Source organism: Maniola hyperantus, chromosome 7 (assembly GCF_902806685.2).
Source record: "Maniola hyperantus chromosome 7, iAphHyp1.2, whole genome shotgun sequence".
Classification (NCBI taxonomy): Eukaryota; Metazoa; Arthropoda; class Insecta; order Lepidoptera; family Nymphalidae; genus Maniola; species Maniola hyperantus.
In genome coordinates, this window is record NC_048542.1 from 12,932,214 (window position 1) to 12,956,705 (window position 24,492).

The window sequence follows — 24,492 nt, forward strand, 5'->3', positions numbered from 1 at the left end:
TCTAGTTGGTGGTGCATGGTACAGCTGCCTATAGACAATTTGATCATAATATCTAATCTAAGCTCTAATTTGTATTACAATAGATGAAATTTTTAATTTTAAGGAATATAATATGTTAAAAATTAAATTATTTTACTATGTACTAATTTTGCATGCCTGATTATTGTAAGGTGAAATATTTATACCGGATTTTTTTTATAAACATCTCATTGTAAAAATGTTTCTGCAAATAAAGAATCTTGAATCTTGAATCTTGAATCTTGATTTCGTTAAAATTATAATATTTTGTGCATTTGAATTGGAATTATTTTCAACACATTTGGTTGTCTCGTCCAGATCTGACAAGAATACCTTCCGGTAATTTATCGCTAAGTATCGATTGCACCATAGTAAAAAACATGCACCACATGAAACGTCATTTTTGTCTCCGAGATTAAAAAATAGACTATAAAATGTGTATGGTCTAGCGCATGCATTGAAAGTAGACTTTATCGATAGCTCAGCCGAAAATCTTTTTCTTTTTTACTTATGAAATAAGACTAAACAAAAGAAAGGTTTTCGAAGAATACCACAATAAATTTTGCCGACATCTTAATTAACTAAAAGTTTTGGAACTATTAAAGTATGAACTGGTCAATATTCTGAAATATTAAAAGAATACCTGCAAAAACTTGTAAACGTCAAATTATGGAGAATACGTGCCGCATCGTACGGACGGAAAATGGTAATCCTCCCCGCAACAAGGATAGAAGCTATTTAGGCCGGTTTTTGCGCTGGGACTCAACTCGATGCGGGCCACTATAATGTGCGCTTACCCTTAAACTATAATAAAAAGTGTAATGGGAATAACTTGGTTATCTCAATTAATTATATAAATATTAATATTATTACTTATTAATATTACATAATTTAGATATTATTATGCAACTATGTAACCATTAAATAACACTAATATTCATGTTGCCATAAGTTAAATAATATGATGTTGAGGCATAAATTATGATATTAAAATTATTTAGAATTATTACGGTCATGCCACAAAAAAAATTAAACAAGCGTTAAACACGTGTTTATTGTGAACCTGACAGGTTTCCTATGCAAAATTTTTCTAACGTCAATTATTTATAATCATCAGTTAAATTTGTTTAAATTTATGTGGTAAGACCGATGTTTTAGCTGATTTTATAAAAAAAAACTTTGTCTCGGGTATGAGCACAATTTTTAAACTATGTTTTTCGTGAGTAGATATCTTATCATAAAAATAACATTATGATTAGGTTTTTTTTTTGTATAAAATCAGCTTATTTCATAAATTGATAAGGCAGTCTTTAAAGAAGCATAAAATCTATTTCACTTAACAAAAACACCAAAATAAATCTTAAATCTCTTGCACTAAAACCATCACTTCAGGTTTCAAATACACATCTTTATTTGGGCTTTGATTAATGTCTTCGATTATGGAACTGTGCCAAGCGAATGTGAGCACTGTTGCTGGTACTAGGCGAAGGTCAATAAGGGTCTTATTTGCGTCCTCTTCTTCTATTAACTTGTGTCCCGTTGGTGTGTTAAGGACGAAAGGTAGTCCGCTGTGTTCTAGGTTTTCTTGTACGAAGTCGTGAATGTCTTGGTAGCGTTCGTAAACGGAAAATGTCCCCTGTAAATGTTTTTCTATAAATAATAATAATTGCTTCTGTTCTAACCATCGAGGTACACTTGTAGAATGGAGTCAAAGTTAACAAAAGAAATGAAGTCTTACACAACTGAAACTAAACTTTATCCACTTTACAATATGGATGAGATTGGATTGAAAACAATACTAAGATACAATTTTCATCCTCAATGTTTTCTTTCTATTCAATCATTTTACGTATAGTACCTACGCGACAGGTCGAGATGGCAATCGGGGTACGAGGCGGGAGGACGCCCCGTCAGCCTCGTGGCACAAGGCAGACGGATTGGACTGGACGAAACTATAAATAACTATAACTACAACCATTTATCTGGTCTGGGATTTATTATCTGGTTTGGTTTTATTACATAACTAGCGACCTGCCCCGGCTTCGCATGGGTGCAATGTAGATACTAATGTGGTGTCATTGAGGTGTATTTGCCTCGGAAACTCTCAAATGAGAGGATTTTTTTCCGAACTAATTCACATTACTTCAATTTCTCTAGGGGTCTCTAATTATTTTGAGAATTAAACTATAGCTATAAACCTTCCTCTTGAATCACTCTATCTATTGGTGAGAACCGCATTAAAATCCGTTGCGTAGTTTAAAAGATCTACGCGTTCATACATACATACATACATACAGACGCGGGAAGCGACTTTATTTTATACTATGTAGAGATTACGCTTACTTGTAATAATATGCCGTCCGGGAATCTGATACGGATGATCGCAAACTTGTATTTCCGCATTTCTCTCAGCTCGTCCTTTTCTCGCATCGCCTTAGTGCGCAGCATTTGACTCTTCTCCATTGCTTCAGTCCTGGTAGGTCGAACACATTGTTAAGTAAAACCATAAACGACCATGGGAAGCCCCAGGGTTAAATTTCCAGCAGAGGCAATTTCTAAATTGCCTCTGGCCAGGTGGATAGCTTAGATATGCAGATAAAATTTTATTAGATAGTTTTATTATAAACAATATCTATCCCGGCTGTACTCACGTGTCTAGTCGACGTTAGCCCGACTAGTTTCGAACCCATCCGGGGTCCTTTTTCAAGGGAGTCCTCACAGGGTTTTGACTCAAACCGCGGCGCGTGCGTTACCGCTCCGGCAAAAAGTATGGCGTTGCAACGCACCACCTCTCCCCGCCTCGTCTCTCTGGTCCCAAGTTCGTTGCGCGTGCAGTGCGGCGCCATGACGTCATAAAGCATTGTGTGGCATAGTTTTTTTTTTTTAATTGATGGCAGGTCACCTGATGTTAAGTGATTACCGCCGCCCATGAACATTAGCAGCACCAGAGGAGCCGCCGATGCGTTGCCGGCCTTTTAAGAATTTTTTGGTCCGCCCCTTGAATAGCCCCATGTTGTAATCTAGTGGGAACACCGCCGATGGGAGTTGGTTCCACAGTTTGCACGTGCGTGGAAAGAAGGATCTGGCGCAGCGGACGGTCGAAGTGCACCAGACACCCAGATGGTGACATAGTACAGTAATTTCTATGTAGGATGCTGCAGAGCGCAGCGGCACTGCTCAGGGTCCGCAACGCCAATGTAATACCTGAGCTGTTGCTCCTTCTTCAGCTCTTCGGGCGTGCGAGCGAAGAAGGAAGGCGGCAGCTGCATCTTGTTAGCGGCTTGCGAAGGCAGTAACACTTGAAGATTTCTGTCTAGCTCTAGTTGGATTGGTTCTGCTGTTCTCAATGCATCTATTAGGGTCTGGAAAAAACGTCATCAGGTAGTTTGTATGTTTGGTTGCCTCGTTGGTCTAATGGCTAGCATTTATTTATTTACAACTAGCTGATGTCCGCGATTTCGTTCGCGTGGAATTAGAATTCCGCGTTTTTAAAAATCCCTTGGGAACTCTTAGATTTTCCTGGTAAAAAAGTAGGCTATGTCCTTCCCCGGGATGCAAGCTATCTCTGTACCAAATGTCGTCAAAATAGGTTGAACGGATGAGCCGTGAAAGGCTAGCAGACAGACAGACAGACACACTTTTGCATTTATAATATTAGTATGGATTTATTGCACACTAGTTACATTAAGGCGGCTACCCAGAGCTGGTTGTGGAAACAGAAGTCCATTTTTGGTTGTAAAAGCTTTAATCAATCGGTTTACATGAAATCCATACTTCCATCCATATTTCCATACTATTATTATGATGTCAGCCGAAATAAAAATATACCATCAGCTAGAAACTTCAGTCTAGTGCTGACGTCACTAAAATGGCGGCTACGCGCATTAGCAATTAGCTGGACTTATATAGGACGATATTACCTACACCATGGATATGACACCTCGAATAAACATTATTCTATTCTATTCTATTAATGAACTCACTGTTAAACTTTCCACTGAAGGCACATTCTCTTTATTGAACACCAGGAAGTCTTCCTCCACACCGTCCGCATTGGTGACCTTCTGTTGAGTGAACCCAGCCGCCATCAACAGTTCCATCGCTCCTTCTATAGGTAAAACTCGCTCACTGAATACTCTAGAAAAAAATTTATTATATCATCATCATGATCAACCCACCACTGCGGCATCGGCTTTGTCGGTAGCGTGGTAACTGGCCATGGCCGTAGCCTCCCACCAGACCAGTTATCATAATCTATATATATAAAAGCAAAATACCACTCACTCACAATCTCAGGAACTAAAAAGCCTACAAACTTGGAATTTCGAAGGTAGGTTCCTTCTAAGACGTAGGTGTCAGCTAAGAAACGGTTTTGAGAACATCCCCCCCAAAGGGTGTGAAATGGGGGTTGAAAGGTTACATGAAAATCCTATGTTTATGAAGTTTGAGGTATGAAAATTGCCATTTAGGTATTGTGATGGGTTCCATGCCTTAAGGTAAGACTGGGTGAGTATGTAAGTGAGGCCTTTTGCAGCGGGAAAACTTCTGTGCCCTGTTTATCAAACATTACAAGTCTACAAGCTCACAAGTTACAAGTTACAAGAACTTTTTTACAAACTCTTGTAAATTATGTTTATCAAATAATTTCACAAGACTTGTAGGATTTTACAAGACTTGTAGAACTTGTATTTTTAATTTATACACTTTATTTTTGCTAAATTGCAAAATAATTTTTCAACCGTAATAAATGTCGATAAAATAGAAATTACGGTACCATAACTAGTCAAGTTATTGTTAAAAATAAAACTTTTTTTCAAATAATTTAATTTTGTGTTAAATAACCTATTTGTAAAACCTATTGCTTCTTATTTTACTTACCTACCTACTTTTATTTATTCTATTTCGGTACACCAACAGGAAGTACTTACACAAAAAGTTTAAATTAAAAATAATACATTATTTTTCATGAATTAAGGTTAGACTTAAAAGGAGATTGCCCATTTTCTTAGGAGCTTTGGGCCCCCCCTAATATAATTGTTATGTCACCATGGTTTTAATTTTACTTTGTAGACAAATAATTAACTCTTTATATTCTGCAAACGATTTCTATTTATTCACCCAGGTTATAAAGAAATCTTATTTTTTATATTGCTGATATTGAGGTTATATTTAATTAATACTTCTTCAAAATAAATGCATGTCTACGATTCTAACTGTAATTGTGGATATTTTTAATAATAGAGTGAAAAAAAGTCGTAATAAAACATAATCGTAAAAAAATAACACATTTAATAAAAAATTAATTTAAGTTTTGACACGATGCCACAAAAGAGGGCCCGTTCACGGGCGATCTCCTTTGGAAAAATAGATAGACTTAGAGATAGAGATAATTTTCGCTATTCGAATTACACCGCAAAAAATGGCGAAATCGGATGCGAAAGTTACAATTATTCTTCAATTAAGTAATTCGTGACAAAAAAGATATTTTATTTGGCGCATTTACTGATAAATTATTTAAAGACCAAAAAATAGCAGAGTGGAAAGAAAAACTATTGCTATGTCAGTCGCTTGGACTTGTATCTACCGAAAAAGATTATGCCAGCATACTCGTATGTATATGAGACACGTTTTGGTCAAATTTAAAAAGAGCAACATTGATAAGTTTAATAAAATTACACCTTTGAATTATTTTATAGTTATTTTACCTATTTACTACTAGGTACTAGATAATTTAACTATTCTTTTATACAATATCATACTTGCATACAACTTGTAAAATAAATTAAGAGTCAACGGAGGCTCTCCAACTTTTACGTTACAAGTTACAAGCTACAAGCTACAAAGGCATTTTTGATGAACAAAACCACAAATACAAGTGTGAAAAACACTTGTATTACAAGTGATATTACTTGTAGCTTGTAGTTTACAAGTGTAGTTTTGATAAACGCATTCTTGTAAAAATGCACAAATTTACAAGAGAAACGCTTGTAATACAAGACTTGTAACGTTTGATAAACAGGGCACTGATCATGAAAAACTAGAAATTTTTACGCGTATGAAATCACGGGCAACTGCTCGTAAATCATATTTGTATAATAAAATAAGTGATTACCTACTTACCTGTTTGACATACGAATTTTTTGGTACTTCTCCTCTTCAGGATAAGTCACAATATTCTCTAAATACTTGCAAAGAGTCTCCACACATGTTTCAACCTAAAGAGAAGAGGAACATGTTGAGGATTTTGTTTTATCTATTACAAGTTTCCATTTAATCAAGTTTTCAACTGATTGCAAGTATCTAATAAGTTTTCGTCTAATAAAGTACAGTACTAAACTTTATATTTATAAGTCACATCGACACAATTAGGGTGAGATTTATAGAGCGCACTCTGACTTTGCTTAGACTTAAGACAGAGTTAAAACGAGACAGAGCTATATCTCTCACATAAATCTGTCCCGTTTTAACTCAATCTTAAGTCTGAGCGAAGTCAAAGTGCACTCTATAAATCGCAGCCATAGCTTGCACGGAAAAGCGCACGCTGACTAAAACCGAACGTACACCAATGAAATTCAGACCTTATTACTTGACGTTAAGGTTTTAAACACAAGAACAACAGACACTGGTGCTATCTCGCTCATATTTCGCGCGTGCAAAACATGGCGCGTAGCCTAACCAATAGCGGACGGACGCGCGCTGTGATTGGCTGAAATATTTTCGCGCCATTCAAAAATTAGATATCTGCGCAGGTACATCGGCGCAACTTATCAAAGTACTGTAATCAATGAGATGTTATACTCGATTTTAGTTTGTGCTTAAGATTTCTGCACAGGTAGGTATATACGGTAACTTATCAAAGTGGTGTGTAATCAATGAGATGTTATTATATACTCGATTTTATGTTGTGCTTGGTGGGGTGCAAATTTCAACACTAACTATTACAGTTCATGAGATACAGCCCGCAGACAGACTGACGGACGAATGGATGGATAGACAGACGGACAGACCGTGGAGGCCTAGTAATATGGTTGGATACAGAACCTTACATATTGATAACAGCTGGGCGATTACGGTAAAATGACAATATGTCGCATTGCTTAACAAAATATATTGTGATTATAATATCCTGGATTTAATTATATCTCACTTCTATCTCACTCAACTTGATTCAATTTCGACTTGACTATAGGCTGAGATGTTTTTTTCCAGAAAATATGTCTAAAGGCGGAAACAAATTATGTATATCGGACGCGGCTTACGGGCACGCCTTAATACATGTCTTACCTTTTCCCTGTTATTATTGCAGGACTGTATAATGAGACAGGCGGTGAGGCCCCGCTCATCCTCCAACTGTTCGTACAGGAATGTTTTAATATTCCTCTTCCATTCATCGCGAGGTAGAATGTCATTGCTTATAAGAGGGCATCTGAAATATTTACGTAAAATTTTGTTAAATGGCAATATTTTTTTTAATAGAGATAGCGAGCAAACAAGCAGGCGGGTCACCTGATGTTAAGTGATAACCGCCGCCCATGAACATTTGCAGCAATTTATATTGCTATTACCTTTTATTTCATAGCCTTTTTTTGCAATGTGAATTACATCAAAAGAAAATAACCACATTTTTGTTTATAAATATTCCTATAGTTTAAACATTGAAGGCTGCAATATTCTCTCACCAGATCACTTGATTTATTGATATGGCCATCTGGTGATCTAGATTCTAGACAGCCATATTCTCATACCTTTAAACGTCCACTGCTGGACATATGTATCTTTTGTAGGGACTTCTAAACGCCACGTTCTTGCGCCGCCAGAATCCAGCGGCTCTCTGCGACTCCTCTGATGTCATCCGACCACCTAGTGGGGGGTCTTCCAACGCTGCACTTTCTGGTGCGAGGTCGCCATTCCAGCACTTTGCGATGTCTATCGGTTTTTCGAACTATGTGCCCTGCCCAATGCCACTTCAGCTTTACAACCTGTTGAGCTATGTTATGGTTACTATAGCTCTCCTATGGATTTCCTCATTTCTGATTTGATTATGTAGAGAAACTCCAAGCATAGTTCACTCCATCGTCCTCTGAATGACTGAGCTTTCCTATAAAGCCCATAGGTAGCGACCATATCTTGAATCCATTTGTCATCACTAGCAACATGCACTGTTCGAAGACTTTGGTTCGAGGAGTTTTGGACAAGAAGACATCTCAAAGCTTCCTGGACGCTGTCCAGTTGAGTTGAATTCGGCCGCTGACCTATATACAGAGTGCAGTATATTTAAATGGCTTACTTGAAATATACTCCTGATGCTGCAAAATTTTTAGTAACATCACATTCTATTTCAACTTTTTGTCTGGACTCTTTTGGTTCAGCAACTGCATTGGAGCTGGTTGCTTTTTCATTTTCCAATTCCCTCTTTACTTGTGCCTGTAATAATCTTCATCATTATCATCCCATCGCGAGTCTTCTACTGAGAACTCCTCTCCAATAAGAAGGATTTAGGCTATTGGTCCACCATGCACCAAGTGCAGATTGGCGGACTTTACACACTTTTGAGAATATCATAGAGTACTCAAGTATGTAGGCTTTCTCACTTCAATAATATTAGGAATGCAAAAGTGTTTTTGTTTGTCTGGTCGACTGCTAGCTTCTAAGTATTTAACCCATTTTATGAAGTTTGGTACAGAGCTAGCTTGCATCCACAGAGTTCGGCATAGGATACTTTTGTCACGGAAAATCAGTGTTCCTACAGAATTTTTAACTAAATAGGCTACTTTTTACCTTGGAGAGTTGAAGTTCACTGGGGATTTTTAAAAAACCTAAATCCACACGGACAAAGTTGCAGGCATCAAGTTAAATTCAAATTCCTTTTTATCAATGACTAGCTGATTGCCACAAATTTGTCGACATGATATAATATGTTTTTTAAGATCCCATTGGAATGTTTCATAGATATTCTGTTAAAACTAAAAATAAAATAAAATAGAAATATTATACAGATATTGCGGCTAATTCCATTTCACACTCTAAACTGAACTAAAATGGCACGTCTAAATCTATTGCTATCCTATCATAATGTTGCTTGGGGATAAGAATAGCACTAGATTTAGACCTGTTAATTTAGTTTAGTTTAGAGATTATGTACAAGAGAGTCGGCCCCAATCTGTTATTAAAAATTAATTTAGAAATAGTAGTCTGTACCAAAAACTTACCCTCACAGCAGCTAAAGATGTATTAAACGATGGATTATCTCTAGTCTGCTGCAATCTCGCCAACGCAGCCTCCGCAGCTACCTTACTTTCTTCCGATAGTCCCGACCTTACCACAGTGGGAACATTCTTAGAATGATTAGACGATTGACTACTTATTGTAGATTCACTGAGTTTATGACCAGGTCCTGCTAGCTTGAATTTAGCATCAGTCTTCTTTTTCTTGAAGAAGTTCTTTATTTTGTCCGCCATTTTGATTTGGATTAGATCCTTGGTGTGTGCTCTTTTGGGAGTTTTAGTTTGGATACACTCTCTTTTAGTTGCTCGATTGTTGCTGAAGTTGCTGTAATATATAAATTGTTGTAATACATAAATTGTTGTGATAACCCACAGGTTTTCTCACAGAGTGAGAAAGGATTATAAAAAATCCAATCTACTGTTGTTTCTTTTCTTAAGTCTGTTGTTATAACCTACATAATGTGTATTATTTAATAACTATAACATATTATATTTTGCTATACTCTAACAGGATCTCATGTACCTCATGTTATGCAAAAATCCATACTAATATTATAAATGCGAAAGTGTGTCTGTCTGTCTGCTAGCTTTTTACGGCCCAATAGTTTTACCGATTTTGATGAAAGTTGGTACAGAGTTAACTTACATCCTGGGGAAGGACATAGGCTAATTTTTATCCTGGAAAAACCTAAATCCACACCCACGAAGTTGCGGGCATCATCTATTAAAGAATAAAGAATCAGGCTATAGTGCTCTATGCTGGCTAGTGAGGATTGGTACACTTTGCATAGGTACCTTTGTAAACATTATGGATACCTCTCAGGCATGCAGATTTTTGCACCATGTTTTCCTTCACCACTAAAATTTAATTGCTTAAATAACTCTGAAAACTTATATATTATGTTGATGACCTGGATCAAACATTTTTTTAACTAAATAGACATGTGCTGGACTGTTATCACCCCGAAGTAGGTGATGATGCAGTCTAAGATGGCTCGCCGTTGCCTAGAAGATGCCCATTCACACTTCTGTTTGAGGTCCTAATATTGTACTTAATTGGCAGGAAAAACGGAAAGATCTCTAGACCCCAGGAGACTGAAGTCCTCCTAACCACTAAGCTATCACTACTTCTACTAAAGTATTATAATAATGCAAAATGTTAGGTTAGGTAGGTATACTATGGCACAGAAAAGTTCCTAAAGGTGACTTGCTAGCATAGCTACTAGTGTAATTGAATGTGAAAAGACAAGATAGTCTTTCAGGTCATGTATAATTTCATCTCATTAAGCAAAATATTGAATGTATAGTAATGATTACTTAAAAACATCAAAATTAATTGGAAATATCAACAAGATAGATAAACTGCGACTTACCAGGCCTCATAAATCGTTCCGAAATACGTTTTCCATACACTCTCCAAGACAAAATAATCAATATGAAAGTAAACAGCAAAATCAAAGAGAACGTCTTAAACAACAACAATTGAAACTCGTTGAAGTAAAATACTTCTGCGATATCCTCGTAAAATGATAGTTCACTGAAATTCACAAAGGTTTTTGGAAGATTTTCTATCGGCAACGATGACACACACGACTGAAAGAAATCCTTTGCAAATCCTAAAGTACCCTCTATTTGAAGATACAGCGCTGCGAAAAGGGTAGAATTGAACACCGCGTTATCAAACAAAGACATTACAATTACATTACATGTAATTAGAAAGCATTTGAACAAAACAAATTAATGAAAAATAAATTCATGAGCCACCATGAGAAAATGTCAGTTGCCATTGGTTGTCAAAGTTGTCATTGTCAATTGTCATGCCCACCCACAGACTATCGTCATGCCTGTGGTTTTCAAACATAAGTTAGGGTTGTGAAAAGATATCGTAGTTATATCGATATTTTGTTGTTGATATTTTTGGCGATATATAAGTTTTCGATAAATCGATATTTAAAATATCAAGTATCGAAAATATCACTTATGTATATCAAAAATTACATTTTTTAATGATGCGGATGCGGGGAAGTGAGAGTTGAGGTAAAGCTGCATTCGGGAGACTTCTTGCATCTGGGTGGTCGTGTAATATAATAATTATTATAAGCTTAGGTAGCTATCTAAACAGTTCGCGACAGGTTGCGATGGCAATCGGGGCGTGGGGCGGGGGGACGTCACCCGCGCTCGCTCACACTGGGTTAGCGCGGGGGCTGTGCGGGAGTGCGGATCGTTCCCTCCCCGATAGGGATTTTTAACCTGTCGCGTACTATAGGTACCTACTTACCAATTTTTACTTAAATACCTAGGTACATTACGCGGCAGAAAATAATGTACATCGATTGTGTGTCTATTATTTTACAGGAAACATTTTGCGCTGTTTTTACCCCTCTTATACCTAATGATGAAATATTATATTCTTACGAAATTTGAAATAGGTATGTTAAGGAACCTACTGGCAAAATATCAAGTTTCTGATCGGTCAGTCAGCCAGTAGACAAGTAGGTAGGTATTGTATTTTTTAGGTATTATGTAGGTAGGTACCTACCTACTTACTTATAGGAGATTTTCCATCATTTTAAGATTTATGAAAATGACCTTCTTCATATGAAAAACCTTCAATTAAAAAATATAAAGTTTTATGAGTCGTATGGACTGTGGGCTAGATAACTGGTATTTAAAAAATTTATCCATTGAACTGCGTTGCGAATAAAGTGTAAACGTGATGGATTTAGACATGCAATATTGCAATCATAGCATAGATAGATGCGTATCTATCTCTTCTTGATAAATGCACTAAATATGTACTTTTTAGGGTTCCGTAGCCGGGAGCCATACCAAATTAGAAAAAATTAGAAAATTAGATAGTACGGCACCCTTTGTGTGCGAGTCCGACTCGTACTTAGCCGGTTTATGCTTATCTTTTGAATAGGTAGTTATGTAGTATATGGCCATATTATTATGGGGATTTTTGAATAGCAACAATAGTTACCTAGTGTAGAAATTCAAAAATTACTTCTAAAAATTAGTCTATGTTCATCCCCAAGATAATTATAAGCTAGCTTTGTATCTACTTACCGAAAACTCGAAAAACTAGCAGAGAGACATACACTGTTTCGCATTTATAATATTAGTATGAATCCTACTAAGCTTTTTGATGTCAGGTCGACCCATAGGGACTATTGATGTGCCGGATCATTAAAAATGTAGATCCGTAGGTATACTTACACGGATATGGATACGGATCTTAAGGGAACTTTTGGTATTACACTATCGCTATATTAACTCACTATGATCAACCTTTGCAATATTAAGATGATAAATATTATAAGAATACTTTTAAAATTAAAAAAAAAATTGCTTGAATTTTAATTGTATTTTATTGCTATCTTAATCACCTACAAGTAGAATTTAATTTATTGTGATAGCCTAGCGGTTAGGACGTCTGCCTTCTAATCGGAGGTCGGGGGTTTGATCCCGGACACGCTCTTACTTTTCGGAGCTATGTGCGTATATCACTTGCTTTAACGGTGAAGGAAAATATCGTGAGGAAACCTGCATGCCTGAGAGTTCTCCATAATATTCTCAAAGGTGTGTGAAGTCTAACAATCTGCATATGGCCAGCGTGGTAGACTATGGCTAAAACCCTTCTCTGAGAGGAGACCCGTGCTCTGTAGTGAGCTGGCGATGGGTTGATCAGGATGATTAAAAATTGAGAATGTAAAAGATTCGAAAAAGATCCGCCAAAAAAGTAACGGATACGGATCTTTTTTCTCCCGGGGATATCCACAGATACAGATATACAGAACATCACTAATAGGAACATACCCTTGAGATATTGAGGCCCAATCACCAACTCGGCAGGGATTAGTAAGGATGATGGATTGTCGCCAGTTCCCTAGCGTAAAGTGAATTTTACCAGTAAGTACTTACCTATAGTGGTACGAGGTATGATGATGCAGTCGTTCTAAGATGGAAGGCACTTTTTAGTTTTTATTAAACCCAAACCCCTTTGGTTTCGTATATATGTTCCTACCTACACAGTAAGTATACCGAGTTTTGTATTTCCATGAGACGTATTAAAATATGATCAAAAAAAGTGAAAAAAGCATTACATAACCGAAGATTATGTGAATGATAAAAGATCGTAGAATTGATTCGCAGCTCACTTCAGCAATGCGCGAGAATCCAATTAAGTACCTACCTACTTAAACAAGGCATAATTTTGTAAATTGAATATTGGAAAAGAGAAACCACCGAGTTTCTTACGAGTTAAAATAAAAATATTTATTTAATTAAACTTTTACAAGTAGGTAGGTACCTACTTTTGAAATAGTCAAATGCATCTACCACTGGCTCGGAATGGAAGTTCTTCGCGGTAGGAAAATCATTCCGATTCAGTGACGATTCAAAAGCACTTGTGAAAGTTAATTTAAATGAAAAAAAAATTGTATTCTATTCTATAAGGACAGAACGATCTGAGAATGGGATGGGAGTTCAAAAATAAAATAGGTAGGTGTAGGTAGGTACACAAGTAAAACCGGAAGGCAACATTATTATACACTGTAAGTGGTGTTAAGATGTCGATTACATGATATGATAAGATTAGGTTCATCAAGATTGTATCACAAGTATTGTCATAGTAATCATTCGAGTCGACAATAAGCATCTACATCTCAGTTTAGAACTTATCCGGTTCATTTAATATGCAAAACTAGGGGATATTGTTATGAAAGAACTAAGAACATTTCGTTCTGAACTGCTGTTAAGTTTGTTTTGTGAATAGAAATAGGAAATCTTTGTACATACAAATGTTTAGTTACTTAGTGTCATGTGTATAACTTTTGGAGTATCCGTCTATCTACGGAGCTTCGAAAACCATGTAAGTATTTTATAGTATTTTTCATTATTTTAAACATAAAAATTGCTATTTTATTTTTCACCCGTACTTTTGCCGTATTTCTAGCGTGATTGACATGGGGGTTGAAAGGTTATAGTGAAGGCAATCGGCATTTAGGCACACGAGTAGATATACTCGTGTGATTTAGGTATTCTGGGTTCCGTACCTTAAGGTGAGACTGCGTGAGGAGGTAAGTGAGGCCTTTTTCAGCGGGAAAATTTCTAATCTCAGCAGAAATAGGAAATTTTACTTTTAAGTCGCGGGCAACTGCTAGTAGTTTTTTAAGATTGTGTAAAGGTAAGTCTAAAGTAGAGTAACTAGGTAGGTTATATTCATAAACAACTTAGCGGGTAAAGGCGTGAAACGCCTAGGTATTTGATATTTCCATGCACCATTTCCACGTGGCCAGTAAATCTAGTTTGTCGTACATTTGGGCACCTTAATGGTGTTTTAGTAACCTGTGAAATCGCAGTTTACTAACTCACTACCGAATTTGTTATTCCCGGTGAAAGGAAATGGCCCATAAACTGCAATATGGCCATTAGCAGACACGTCAGAGTTTAATAGGTAGTGGAAATATTGTATTACGTATAGTCCGCGACAGGTTGAGATAGCAATTGGGGTATCAGGCGGGGGAACGCCCCGCACACCTGCAGATTCCCGCGATAACCCGGTGCGGGCGAGCGCGAATGACGTGCAGGTGTGCGGGGCGTTCTCTCCCCGGTTGCCATCTCGACTTGTCGCGTACTATATAATATGTATCTACACTACTATATCAATGGCGTGCATAGGGTCTGAACTTTGAAGCCAGGGTAGGCATTAGGTACTTATTTACTAGTTTATCTAAATAAAACATCTTGAATTGAATTTCTCTTTATCGGCAGGTCATAATGAAAAATGACTATTGAGCTATTTAATCTAGAGTAAGCAGTGCTTTTATGCCTCTATGTCCTGCAAGCCACTGCACTATATACTTATACCTAGATTTTATTTCAGCCTGATGACTGGCATCACTAGTCACTACCTAAGTACCTACCCAAATTATTACTATCCATATATTATAAATGCGAAAGTGTGTTTGTTTGTTTGTTGGTTTATTGATTTGCCCTTCAGTCACGTCGCAACGGAGGAACGGATCAACGTGATTTTTTGCCTAAATATAGTTAAATACCTGGAGATCACATAGGCTACTTTCATCCCACAAAATAAAAGTTTTTTTAAAACCTAAATCCACGCGAACAAAGTCGCCGGCATCAGCTAGTAGGTACCCTACCTGCCGGCCTTCTATAATAATTTACAATTGGCTGACTGTCTGAGTCTGACGGTTATTATAATATTATAGCTACCTAGTAGTGTTGTAAAGGGGGGTGGTTATCAAATATCAATCGCGATGATCAAGAGCGATAATAGTGATACTGTCAATACCATCAATGTTTTCTCGACTGGCGATAACGCGTATCGATAATAAATAACAATATTCATAACTAGTAGGTGGTACCCCCCCAAGGGCAGGGCCGGCTCGTCGATTATAATCGCGAAATTGCTCTCACCTTTGTGCTGGAGCACCCCAGTACCAACTTCTTCCATTTGATCGGATTCAAAGGCGGGCTGTTCGTCTGGGTGTCTGGTGCACTTCGACCGTCCGCTGTGCCAGATCCTTCTTTCCACGTACATGCAAACTGTGGAACCAACTCCCATCGGCGGTGTTCCCACTAGATTACGACATGGGGTTATTCAAGGGGCGGACCAAAAAATTCCTAAAAGGCCGGCAACGCATTGGCGGTTCCTCTGGTGCTGCAAATGTTCATGGGCGACGGTAATCACTTAACATCAGGTGACCCGCCTGCTCGTTTGCCCGCTATTTAAAAAAAAAGAAGGCCTAGGACGCTCGAATTTGGAGGGCGGCATGGTTGATTGGGCTGCTAGCACGTGCCTTTTTTATTTTTTTTATTTTTTACTAGCTGATCCCCGCGACTTCGTTCGCATGGAATTAGGTTTTTAAAAATCCCGTGGGGACTCTTTGATTTTCCGGGATAAAATAACCACATCACTGATAAAAAGTAACCTATGTCACTCTCTAGGTCTTTACACATGCAAAAAATCACGTCAATCCGACAAACCAACAGACCAATAAACCAACAAACAAACACACTTTTACATTTATAATAACTATAAGGCTACTGACTAGAGAATGCCCGCTACTTCGTCCGCGTGGATTTAGCTTTTAAAAATCCCGTGGGAACTCTATGATTATCTGGGATAGAAAGATGTAAGCTAACTCTATACCAAATTTCATCAATATCGGTTAAACTGTTGGGCCGTGAAAAGTTAGCAGACAGACAGACAGACACACTTTCGCATTTATATTAGTATGGATAGTATGGAAGCATGGATTGTCTTATCGTTAGTAATAAATTACCTCCCAAGCCGTAATAAGTAAAAAGTAACGCAAAAGGAGAAAGACCGAAGGAAGCAGGAGATGGTTTTGTTTTATCTTGATCCGTTTTGTTTGAAACTAAATACCTTGTACCAAGATACTTCTAAGCAGATGTTAAACACTATTAATAACTAAGTAAATTTGCTATTATAAAAATATAATAATAATAATTTGCTATAATAAAAACCCGCAAATTGCTAATGCGCGTGGCCGCCATTTTAGTGACGTCAGCACTAGACTGAAGTTTTGAGCTGATGGTATATTTTTATTTCGGCTGACGTAAAAATGACGTCATTTCGATATTAACGACACATGGTTCCAGCGCAATAGCAATTTACGGGACTTACTTATACCTTCTTTGAATTATTAGTGCTGTTCTTATTATTTTGCCACTGATTGACTCCTGTATAGATACTTAGAAATTTTATTTTATTTTAAGGACTTGACTACGCTCGAAGTAAATCTAATCTAGGTACTAGCTGTTGCCCGCGACTTAGTCCGCGTCCCGCGGATTTCCCAAAGAATATATCATTTTATACAAACCTTGTCCTGACAATAACGAACACAAAAAATATATCCAATTTGGTGCAGTCGCTCCGAACATTTCGGCTATTCATTTGTATTCAAGTACTAGATGATGCCCGCGACTTCGTCCGCATGGATTTAGGTTTTTTTAAAATCCCACTTCACTATTGTGTGTACGCGGTTTAAAGATGGTCTTCAAGTATGAGGTTCACTGGTATCTTATGACGTGTCATGTTGCAATACACCTACTATCAGTAGGTACGTGACCAGACATGGGATTCTAATGAACTGTAGGTATCAATAAAAGCTAGCTCAAATAAGGAATGTAGGTACTAGGTAGGCACAGCTAAAAGTTTCGTCGAGACTATCGATTCAATACCAATCATAATTGCTAACAATAAGAAATATTAATACGATAATAACATTTAAACCCTTCATAATAAAACACAGATTCCCGTGTAGGTTCTTGTAAGTGGTACCTAGGTAGATACCTAAGGATCGGCAGTGAGCTGACCGAACGAATCTCTACTATAATGGGTACAGAACAAAGACTAAGATGTGGGCGTACTAAAGTGCACGATAAAATTATTGAGAAACGCATCTATAGGATGATCTATATAGGGATATTTATGGAGCTGCTGTTACCACTGCAATTTCTAGAATATCTTTTTAAATAATGTATCCATTATGAAGAACTAGATGATGCCAGCAACATTGTCCTCATGGATTAAGCCTTTAAAAGCCTATAAAAATAAGCCTTCCCTAGTGAGCGCTACTATGCACTGTCTACAGCGTTTCTCATCCAGCTGCTTCCCGCCACTCTCTTTACATCGTCAGTCCATCATGCCGGAAGTGTCTTATGACGCACTTATTCCTGTGGAAACATGTTATTTTTGCGGAATAAATAGTAGCTTATGTCTATCCCCGCCGGGACATAACATTCTGGACCAAATTTCGTCAAAATTGGCTAAGCAGTTTATGCTTTTTAAATTTTCCGTATTCCTGTGGTATCACGATATTTTTCCGGGATAAAAAGTAGCTTATGCCCGTCCTTGAGACATAACCTAACTTTGTACCAAACATCAAAATTCTTCTATGCTCGTAGTTAGTACGCGGTTTCCACTTTAGAACTTTTTGGAACTGCTTCAATGGCCATCGCCCCTACGAGAAGCATGCCACTTCAGCTTGCTGATGTCTTGCGCTATGTCAGTGATCAGCGTTCTTATGCGGACCAGCAAAAATCTAAACCAATGTAATATCAACTTCATAGAGTTTCCGTCGCGTTTACATTAAGTGACACGGAGATCTCCCGTACTTATATGAAACCTTATATTGTACATACACCGGTCTTAAATTATTAAGGAGAATATTTGACGACGAAAAGGATCGCATTCAGTCTCGACTCGGGCCGAGAACGCGTGGGCTAGACTTACGCACCATTCCGGCAATAAAACCCTAATCATCCAATAGAATTAAATAATACAGCGCAGTGAAATAGCAGTGTTTCCTTTAACTGCTACGCGAACCATTATCGAGTTTGGTCGTTCCATTTTCAAATTTTGCCGCGTCTAACCAGCCAGTAAGCAAATGGCTTTTTTAGTGGCCGGCGCGAACTTTGCATGCTAGAGAAAAGAGTTTATAGTTTAGCTATTAAAACTTTTTGTTGTTTGACAAGTTTCACAGTGGATCCCTTTGTAAAGAGGAAGATGAAAATTTTCAAGAAGAAGCTCCGTTTCTCAATAGCTTCAAGCTATATCTAGACTTTTGCAGTTTACCTATAAGATTTTAGAAAATTTTCGGTGGAAGTATTTACATATCAACAGCGGCTTTCCCGATTCTTCACAGAAGGTAAGTTCACATAATGTGACTTTAATTTTTTTCTTATACTTAGGTAGGTACTAATTTAATAAATAAAAACAAAATACTTATATTAGAACTAAGTATTTCTAAAGGTAGGTAGGTACTATAGGTTTGTTGATCATACACTTAACTTCTATTATTAATTAATATTTTCATTAGGCAGTAGGTACTTAGGCTTTTAAGGCACGTCTGAATCATCTAGTCTCTTTGTAGGCACTAACTGGTAAAGAAACGACATGCTAAAGCAACTTACTTTACATTGTTGCACACAGACCGCCGGTTTTCAATTACTAGATATACACAAGGGAACCTGCATGCCTGAGTTTTCCATTATATTTAAATAAGTGTGAAGTCTGCCAGTCTGCACTTGGTCAGCATGGTGGACTATGCCCTAATCCCTTCTCATTCTGATTAAAGACGTATGCTCAGTAGTCAGCTGGCAATAGGTTGAAAGTGCCGTCTACTTTAGTATTGGGTTTCCTGAAACGGTACCACCTACCTACTATATTCCTTCTGGCTGGTATACCTATACAACGTTAGTTTTAGTATGCGCAAAAACCGAAACATGTGGCGAATATTTTTAAGTAAAGAATATACATACCTACATACAAAATTTCAAAATTATTTAATGAAAAATCACGAAGTTATAAGCTTGTTGAGTCGTTGTCCTAAACAAAACATGGTCACCCCAAGCGAGCGGCTGTGAGCGAACGGGATGGCTGGCGTCGATCGTGCGCGCTCTCGCTTGCGCGGCTCGAATCAGCTGGTGCATCCTGTTATTCAACTGGGTACCTATTCAAACTTGCAGGATTTTAAAGTAATTTTTGGTCGAAATATAACCCGCAGTAAAAATTATTGTAATCGATTCTGTTACTGATTCTAAACAAACTACTTTCAGGTTTTGCGTACACTAAAACTAACAGAAGATTAAATGATAATAGAGACATGCTATAATGACGTCTTAGCAAATAAGAAACGAAATCCGCTCATTATTTATAGATAAGATACCTAATAGTTAGGTATATTATGAGAAAAGTCAAATTTTCAAGGCACAATTTCATTTTCAAATTAAAGTTTTAATTTTGTGTGGTGATTCGAGTACTTAAATAAGATACCTAACCTAATCATCTATCGAAATTTTCGAAATTATCGAAAACTTCGTCAAAGTTAAGTTAAAAATCTCGTGGGAATTTTCTGGGCCAAAAAGTAGCTTACTACATCCGTCTCCGGGATGGAAGTTATCTCTGTACCTAATAGATGACGCCGTCCTAATAGTAGAAAGGAGAAATTTTCACAGTGTGTATTTCTAGTGTCGTTAAAACAACAAATAAGTACCTAAGTACTAAAAATTTCAAGATGGTGAATTTCAAAATGGCCACCATGCATTTAAAAAGTAGGTACCTACATGATAGTGTTATGAATCTTGTACGATGGTACGGAGCCTTTCATGTATGAGTTTGATTCGCACTTGACCCTTTTTAGGGTTCCATAGAAACCACTTCGTTGTTTGTCTGTCTGTCGTGTCTGTCAAGAAACCTATATGTAGGTATACCTTCCCGTTGACCTAGACTCATGAAATTTGGCAGGTAGATAGGCCTTATAGCACACATAAGGGGAAAAATCCGAAAACCGTGAATTTGGTGGTTACATCACAAAAAAAATAAAAATGTGTTCATGACTAAATAATTAGTGTTTTCAACTTTCAAAGTAAGATTAATGTAGCAAGTAGGGTATCATAATATTATTATGAAAGGGCTTTGTACCTGTACATTCTTAATCAGATTTTTATTTATTTCTATGTGTAATAAATAGTTTTTGATTTATCGTGCAAAATGTTGAAAAAGTACGATTGTAGTACGGAACCCTCGGTGCGCAAGTCTGACTCGCACTTGACTCTTTTTTCTTTCTTCAGTAGATGTCACCATGCAGTTAGAAAAATCTCAATAGGTACACCGTTATCTTCAAGATGGCATTAAAGATACACTAATATCGCGAGATGTTCTTATCTCTAAAACCTAAACTAAATAATATCTGAAGGCATTGTATCTTGTTGCATATAGATGCTCACCTTTTGTTTATGAGATAGGTCTTTATGTACAACCCGTTTACTAAAAGAATGGCGTCGATTAAAAATTAAAAAAATTAAAAACTCAGCAAGTGGCAGACAAAAATTCGTAGTACGTGTACCTATGTTCGCATTTTTGTCACTGATACACGAATTTTTGTCTGCCATTTGTTGAGTTTTTAATTATTATTTTTGATTTTTAATCGACGCCAGGTCCATTCTTTTAGTAAACAGGTTGTATGTTATACCTTCCTGTTGTTAACCGCAGTTTTCCCCGCCTTCAAAAGTAAAGTATATAATATTCAAACTTTGACGACCTACCCGGTGCGTATGAACGTACGAGTACCTACCTATATTATAGGAAACACATACTTATAGCCATAGGCAATACTTGGAAATAATAAAGTTGTTAAGGATTACACCGACGACGCTTCCTATACCTAACGGTCAACACGTGTTAGGTATAATAAACTAATAGACGAGCCAATTTAGTTTCAAACCTACTGATACGATCGGACCGACTATGTTGGAGCTTTTGGACGATTGGTTGGAATCCCGCGAATCAAAATTATAAATCGAAATTAATTAAACAAAGTCAACACTAAAGTTTACGTTATTAAAAATACTGCAGTGAATTTATGATACTTATTCCCAAAACCATACATAAATATCTACTGTCATTTTTCAAATATCAATTAATGTAATAAGTATTCTCACATACATATTAGGGATTGTTTTTTGACGACCTCCCTGGTGCAGTGGTAAGCACTGTGGTCTTATTAGTGGGAGATCCCGGGTTCGTTTCCTGGCAGGGGCTTGGAATTTTATAATTTCTAAATTTCTGGTCTGGTCTGGTGGGAGGCTTCGCCCGTGGCCTAGTTACCACCCTACCGGCAAAGCCGTGCCGCCAAGCGATTTAGCGTTCCGGTACGGGCTTATACTGTGCTTATACCTACAATGAGATCTATTTTTGCTTCTATTTGAAAATTGTAACCTTTGACATACGTTTCAAGGTAGCCCATACAATGGGACAATTGGTATAGATTGATATACAATGCCAGCTCCTTACGAGTTACCGCATAGGGAATTAAGCTTTTAAGATTTAAGTGCTCTCCAGTCACGTATGTACGTAGTAAGAAAACAATTAGCTGTATATGAAAAAGTAGAGAATCTAGGGGCCTGTTTAAAAACTGCAGATAATCTTTATCTAACAGATCAAGTTGATATTTTGACCATGGATGTACCATCAGTACCCTTATTATAAATGCGAAAGTGTGTTTGTTTGTTGGTTTATTTGTTTGTTGGTTTGTTGATTTGTCCTTCAATCAGGTCGCAACGGTGCAACGGATTGATGTGAATTTTTGCATGGGTATAGATAAAGACATGGAGAGTGACATATAGACTACTTTTTATCCCGGAAAATCAAAGAGTTCCCACGGGATTTTTAAAAACCTAATTCCACGCGGACGAAGTCGCAGGCATCAGCTAGTAATATAATAATTCTTGTTGTACTTACTAGAATAGTACTAACAATTTCTTTGATTTTGACAGATTTCCAATACGTCTACAATATTCGTTAGGTTAGATAAAGTTGATGTGAAGATAGTGAAATAGGCCCTTAGTATTAGAATTTACCTATTCGACAATTATCTACATCCATTCCCTAGTAAGAATGATGTTTTATAATTTTCAAAATTCAATATCAAGTTCCTTCATTGATATTTTTTTTTTACTAACCCTCAGTAGTATTAATACAACTACGTAGGAGATACCTAGTAGGTATTGTGCATATTAGTGTACATGAACACAAGCACAGGTGTAGGTACTCTCTGAATAGAGATCGTTCTCATAGTACGGAGAGAGATCAGGCGCAGGACCGGCCGGCGTTCTTCTTGATTTAAGGCTGCTATAAATGTTGACTTTGCTCAGACTTACTTACAGTTAAAACGAGACAAAGTTATCATGATCAACCCACCACCGCGCCGGCTCTTTAGAGCACGTGTCTCCTCTCAAAGTGAGAAGGGTTTTGGCTATAGTCTACCACGCTGGCCATGTGCGTATTGGTAGACTTCATACACCTCTGAGAACTCTCAGGCATGCAGGTTTCCTCACGATGTTTTCCTTCACCGTTAAAGCAAGTGGTATTAAAACGCACATAACTCCGAAAAGTTAGAGGTGCGTGCCGGGATCGAACCCCCGACCTGCGATTAGAAGGCGGATGTCCTAACCAGTAGGCTATCACAGCTTATAGCTATGACATTTTTCTCGCTCGAAAGTAACTTTAAACCTACGCTTTAAAGATTTTAGCCTGAAAATTTCTTGACCGAAAACCCAATAACTTTTATTTGGTTTGATCTGCAACTAAACGAGCCATGTATAGCCCGAAGACGAACGAAGCAGTTATAATATGATCCCTAATAGGGTTCTAGTAGAACAGTTCATAGGAACGAGTTCGCCCACACTAAATCACGTTCGTGGGAATAAAGAAGAATGTGTGTATGATTGGCCAATTTGTACAATTGCTGATGTAGCTCAGTTGACACAACCTACCGGTGGTAACGCGACACACGGGATTTACTGGAGTCATTAGGAACTAGGTATTACCTATATTCACTGATATCTAAATATATATAAAAGGAATAGGTGACTGACTGACTGGTCTATTAACGCACAGGTCAAACTACTGGACGGTTCGGGCTGAAATTTGGCATGCAGATAGCTATTATGACATAGGCATCCGCTAAGAAAGGATTTTTGAAAATTCAACCCCTAAGGTGGTGAAATAGGGGTTTGAAATTTGTGTAGTCCACGCGGACGAAGTCGCGAGCATAGGCTAGTCTAAATATATAAAAGGAATAGGTGACTGACTGGTCTATTAACGCACAGCTCAAACTACTGGACGGATCGGGCTGAAATTTGGCATGCAGATAGCTATTATGACGTAGGCATCCGCTAAGAAAGGATTTTTGAAAATTCAACCCCCTAAGGGGTAAAGGGGTAAGGAAATAGGGGTGTGAAATAAGTGTAGTCCACGCGGGCGAAGTCGCGTGCATAAGCTAGTCTAAATATATAAGAGGAAAAGGTAACTGACTGACTGACTGATCTATCAACGCACAGCTCAAACTACTGGACGGATCGGGCTGAAATTTGGCATGCAGATAGCAATAATTATTTGGTTGACGTCCGCTAAGAAAGGATTTTTGAAAATTCAACCCCTAAGAGGCTAAAAACAAGGGTTTGAAATTTGCATAGTCCACGCAGACGAAGTCGCGAGCATAAGCTAGTCCTTAATAAGTCAACAATGCTCCGAATTGGACGTATTCTCGGCTTCAGAAAACGAAATTCAGAACTAATGCGCAACCCCTCATACCTACTTGCAATGGATTTGAGTGGACCGACTTACGTCTATGATGTTACCGCAATGATAGGTACTGAACTTCTTTGTCAAATACTTCGGCTTAGGCACCAGTTG

At 37.5% G+C, this 24,492-nt stretch overlaps 2 protein-coding genes across 3 annotated transcripts in view; one reads left to right on the forward strand and one right to left on the reverse strand.

Moving 5' to 3' along the window:
- Window positions 1–268: 268 nt before the first annotated feature.
- Gint3 (GDI interacting protein 3) lies at window positions 269–10,757 on the reverse strand. Its single transcript, XM_034970499.2, has 9 exons — window positions 10,616–10,757; window positions 9,228–9,567; window positions 8,306–8,442; window positions 7,303–7,444; window positions 6,139–6,233; window positions 4,002–4,155; window positions 3,223–3,380; window positions 2,362–2,491; window positions 269–1,654 (listed from the first exon to the last, which is right to left on the reverse strand). Exons 2-9 carry the CDS (start codon window positions 9,474–9,476, stop codon window positions 1,379–1,381), a joined length of 1,341 nt encoding a protein of 446 aa, XP_034826390.1. The 5' UTR covers window positions 9,477–9,567; window positions 10,616–10,757; the 3' UTR covers window positions 269–1,378.
- A 3,159-nt stretch (window positions 10,758–13,916) lies between these two features.
- LOC117983863 (uncharacterized) overlaps window positions 13,917–24,492 on the forward strand; it is a 71,543-nt gene continuing 60,967 nt past the window's right edge. The window contains exon 1 of one of the 2 annotated variants that reach the window (XM_034970491.2): window positions 13,917–14,115. The gene's annotated coding sequence lies outside the window, so the exon portion shown is untranslated. Of the gene's footprint in view, window positions 14,116–18,488; window positions 18,944–24,492 lie in introns of those variants that run through there. The other variant, XM_034970489.2, reaches the window with a different exon arrangement.

Bases quoted from the DNA above. Each gene is read 5' to 3' on its own strand.
- Gint3 (XM_034970499.2), bottom strand. From the start codon at position 9,476: ATGGCGGACAAAATAAAGAACTTCTTCAAGAAAAAGAAGACTGATGCT. The intron at 2,492-3,222 runs GTATTACATTGG...TCGACCTACCAG, and splicing joins AAGAAGGAGCAACAGCTCAG to GACTGAAGCAATGGAGAAGA. The intron at 1,655-2,361 runs GTAAGCGTAATC...AAACATTTACAG, and splicing joins CGGACGGCATATTATTACAA to GGGACATTTTCCGTTTACGA.